The sequence below is a fragment of the Cyprinodon variegatus genome, unplaced genomic scaffold, assembly GCF_000732505.1.
Source record: "Cyprinodon variegatus isolate N-32 unplaced genomic scaffold, C_variegatus-1.0 Scaffold927, whole genome shotgun sequence".
Classification (NCBI taxonomy): Eukaryota; Metazoa; Chordata; class Actinopteri; order Cyprinodontiformes; family Cyprinodontidae; genus Cyprinodon; species Cyprinodon variegatus.
In genome coordinates, this window is record NW_015151380.1 from 233,864 (window position 1) to 238,405 (window position 4,542).

At 47.1% G+C, this 4,542-nt stretch overlaps 1 protein-coding gene across 1 annotated transcript in view; it reads right to left on the reverse strand.

Annotated features, from left to right (window-relative positions):
- The window catches only part of gcn1 (GCN1, eIF2 alpha kinase activator homolog), a 59,018-nt gene that overhangs the window by 7,893 nt on the left and 46,583 nt on the right, over positions 1-4,542 (reverse strand). The window contains exons 41-45 of the mRNA XM_015398330.1: positions 4,154-4,297; positions 3,803-4,072; positions 3,606-3,719; positions 2,790-3,020; positions 2,516-2,709 (exon numbers count right to left, since the gene is read on the reverse strand). Coding sequence (XP_015253816.1) covers positions 2,516-2,709; positions 2,790-3,020; positions 3,606-3,719; positions 3,803-4,072; positions 4,154-4,297 — 953 coding nt within the window. The remainder of the gene's footprint in view (positions 1-2,515; positions 2,710-2,789; positions 3,021-3,605; positions 3,720-3,802; positions 4,073-4,153; positions 4,298-4,542) is intronic.

The window sequence follows — 4,542 nt, forward strand, 5'->3', positions numbered from 1 at the left end:
CCTATGAGAAAAAGGAGCAGCGCATGAACCGAACGCAACACACGCAAACCGAACCGAGACAGTCGAACCGAACGGTTCGGACCGTTTTCATAAACCGTTCCATCCCTAATACATTCTTTACAATTTTGGTATAATTACTGCTCTAAGCGGGTTCCTCTGTCAGATAACTTCATGTTTTAGAAGCCCTATTTACACTACCCTTTTGAATCCGTGTCTAGATCCATCCAAGCACCGTAACCGCAATAACTGTTGAATGTAAACGGCACTCAGAACTCAACCGGACCGCGGCAGACACAACCAAACGGCGCTAAAGTCTGGTTTATGCTCAGAAACCGGTTCGTCTGCATGTGTCACAGTTAACGCAAAATATGGCACTCTGGTGCACCTCTCCAAAATTGTAGGAGACCGCAGACAGTGCCGCAGACAGCATTGCAGGGATGAGAGAAAGGAGGCCTCTGATTGGTCAATTCTACATCTGCTCCACACTATGCGTATTTCCTGTTTGGTACCTGATGGCAGAAACTCTGGCTGTAGATTAAATTAGATTAGATTAGATGAGCTTTATTGATCTCACAGCGGAGAAATTCACTGGTCACGTGTTGGCATAGTAATTAAAGAAGGTGCAAACAAGGAGGAAAAAGGTGCATTAAGAATAAACAATATATATACAGTATATCAAGGTAAATAAGGATTAAGGTGCAAGTGTACATGTAATGTCGTCTACAACCCCGGGCACACCTCGGACTCTATCCCAGACACCGTGCAGGACACTAGTTTGTAGCTCTGAGCGACGGTCTGTTGGTTTGCACCCGAAGCCAAAACACGCAGCGCCACGGCCAGTCTTTGGGGAACACTCACGGGTGACTGTGTGTCGTCCGGCGTTGGATGAGGGGTTGTAGACGCCAATCAAGCTTGTCAAACCGACACACGGTCACCCACAATCCTAGCTGGTTCCTGATTGTCCCTCCTGCATTGTGGCGTTGTAAGGTTTATTCTTTTATACATCATGTGCATTGTTACTCTGTTAGCCAGATTAGAGAGAGTAGAAGGCCTTCCTTCACATTGTGGATGTCACGGTGTGTACGGAGGTCATCTAATCAGGACAGCCTTCGTGTCTTTTAAAGATACACAGGATATGGGAACATCTTGGAGCCGGTCTGATAGAGGAGAGCTATCTGTAATAATTGGGCATATAGGCAAGATGCATACAGGTCAGGGCATGGATGCGTGTCAGTTTCTGATACGGACAGCTAAACATCCACATGATCCAACACATAGACTCATGAGCTATAAGAAGGAGAAGATGACCTTGTTCGGGGCTCAATCTTTGCCGGACGCTCGTGGACGTGATTTTTGAGCCCACAGCTCCAAGCATTTTCTCTGTCCTGATCTGGAATAAACTCTGTTATTTTTTACTCCTGTTTTTATAGTCCTTTTTTATATGGTTTTACCCAGTTTGAGTTAAGAGTAGTAACTAACTTGCTCCCAGGAAAAGAACCGGAAGGGAAGTCCCGAGGCGCAACTGCCTTCAAGGGGACATAACATCCTCATTTAACAGCGTGGAACAACATAGAGCAGACGACGCTTCAAAATTGGGCATAAATGAAAAATATCTGCGTCGTACTAACTGCGACACGCTGCTGTGGGAGGTTAACTAACTAGTTCATCAGTCGTATCCACTTCCCAAAAGCTGACTGTCACTGCCTTCTTCGCCCAACTCTACGCAAACTTCCTGAATGTTATGGGCGCCGCCATGTTGATTTGTTTCCCTTTAGAGAGCAGTAGTACTGTAGATCATCAATAGGAGGCGAGGAATCGTGCTAGCGTGATGTGTAAACGGTCGTAAAGAACCGAGCTCGGCACGGTTAACTCATCCAAGCTCGGGAAGGATCAGTTTTTCAGAGTAGTGGAAATGGGGCTAGAATCTATTTACTCCAGTTAACGATTAATTAATTACTAAATTAGTTCATGATTATTTCAATAATCGATTCATCTGATTCTTTTTACCTCAAGTTTTATTACGAACAAAAATCTTAATCCCAGCTACATCGTTATGTTGCAGCTCACTTTCTAAACACATAGACTAGTAAACAATGTTTTCCGAGTCGGAAACCTTATATATAATTATCTAATTCATTAATTAATATGAAACGTCCAACATTTTCTGATAACAGCAGAGTTTGATGGTTTAGATCATTAAGAGTTACTTTAGTTACTTTTCCTAGTAACTATTTGCTTTGTGCAGTAACTATAAATTAGAACTAGTCACTGGTTACCAAACCATGTGATGTTACGTACCGTTTAAACAATGATATTAATTATAAAAGGTGTCGGTTCGATGGAGCAGCATCAATCCAGCGACTGTCCTGATGTAACTGTTAATGGTTTCATTCACATGTCGACGCTTTATTACACCCCTTCTGTGAAGCTTTTTTAATTGATTAATAAAATAATCTATGAAATCAAAGCTCTGATTTCAAGGATCAGTAAACGCGACGGCGGCTCAGGCACCCACCTCACTCCAGAGTCCTCGGCGTTGCGGATGGCGGAGAGCTGCTCGGTGAACAGAGGGTCGACCTTGGTGTGGATGGAGACCAGCTGACCCAGAGCCTCGGCGGCCCGCAGCCTCACTGCGCGGCTGGAGTCCTGCAGCGCCTTCAGGAAGGTGGTCTGCAGCTGCGGCAGGAAGGGCTTCAGGGCGATTCCCACCTGAGGGAGACACTCAGCCGGTCAGACACGCGCAGCGCACGCTCTGCTGACCCGATGACTCAGCAGCGAAGCAGCCTGACCTTGGCTAGCAGCAGGGTGAGGGTCTCCAGCAGAGCCGTCTTCACCGTCCAGGCGAAACGGTCTCCCAGGATGCGGATCAGAGGTCCTGTGATGTTTACGACCGACGGCCGCAGAGCTTCAGGAGACGTCAGTCTGATGACGCCGCCCAGGGCTTTGGCTGCTTCCTCCTTCTGCTCGGGGCTTCCTGTGAGGACGCCTTCTCTCAGGACTGACAGGATACACGTCACACCCTGGGTTCACACAAAAACTAAATCTCAGCGCTGCCAAAAACCATTCGCCAAGAATCTAAATTGCAAATACTTTTACCGAATAATTAGATTTTGCTTTTGCACTAAACAGCAGCTTGTAAATGTTTTACTTAAAGCGTAAACTGCTGAAGAGTCAATGAGTCGATGCAATCAGCTGGTTTTTATTAGAAAACATTGAACCAATCTGACTGGATGATCTGATTGAATTGTAAAGTGTCTTGAGATGACATGCGTGACTTGGAATTATAGAAATAAACTGAATAGAATTGAATAAACTGTGTGAATTTGATAAAAGGAGCAGCAGTGAGTTGCAGCCATCTGTGAACCGGCCTGGTTCGGAGCCACAGTCTTGTGGTTTTAGGTTTTTCTCACATGAACGTCTCTGAAGGCAACAGTGGTCAATCAGGCCTGAACTTCAACCACCTCTTGTACCAGTTGGGTTATTTCTTTTCTACAGATCTGTGACTGAAAGGTTTCCTGTTTTAAGGAGCTTAGAAAAGCTTTCTAACTACAGCAGTGACCTTTAACCCTGCCCTTTGAGGCTTTTTTTCTTGTTTTAGTTCTTACCTTTTTGGGCAGACAGAACCCAGGCAGGTGCTGACCTTTGACATCAGCAGCAACGGCTCGAATGTCTCGATGCAGGTCGTCGATCAGAGCCAGCTGGCTGCTGGCATCCAGCTTCTGCAGAGCAAACGGAGAAAGTTCACGGCTGGATTCAGGAAGCGGCACCGGCCTCATGTTAACGCCCCTCCCCCTCTACGGACCTTGGTGATGGAGTTGATGGTGTCCCAGCTCTGGGAGAGGACCTCTGCGTTGGAGTCGTTCAGCAGGCGGATCAGGCCCGACAGCAGCGTGCGAATGTGAGCGCTGTAATCCAGGCGAGTACGAGCAAAGTAAGCATTTAAGACGGTGATGGCGGCCTGTCGGAGGCCAGGGTCGGCGCCTCGCGTCGCCTCCAGCAGGTCTTCGATGATGATCCTCTGACCTGCCTCGTCCTCCACTGACAGGATGACGGTCTGACAGCTGCAAAGCTCCTGAAACGGCAGACAGGTCGTCCTTTAAAGCAAGCAGCAGGAGGCGATCCGATCCTACAGTCGAAGAAGCGGCGGGTTTACCTGAGCTTCCTCCTCCGTTCCCAGCTTCCCCTTCAGGGAGGAGAGCAGAGCGGGCAGGATGACGCCAAGGTGACGCGTCAGAGCATCTCCGGCCACCGCAGAGAGGAAGGCCAGCACACGGGTGTTCACAGGAGGAGCGGTCAGCTGGAGCAAAGGAGACAGACTTTAACCCCTTAACCCTCGAACCCGGTACAGGGCCCAACTGACACCAGCCGATGTTTATCTATTTATAGAAATGACCAAAACAGTCACATGGTCCCAAGTTTCTAAAACATGTTTCAAAATAAATTTTTTCACAAATAGTTTTTGTTTTATAGCCGCATAAACAAATTAAATGAGATTTTAAAAAAACACCTGACGTGTGTCTCTGCGACAGTAACGTAACAGCA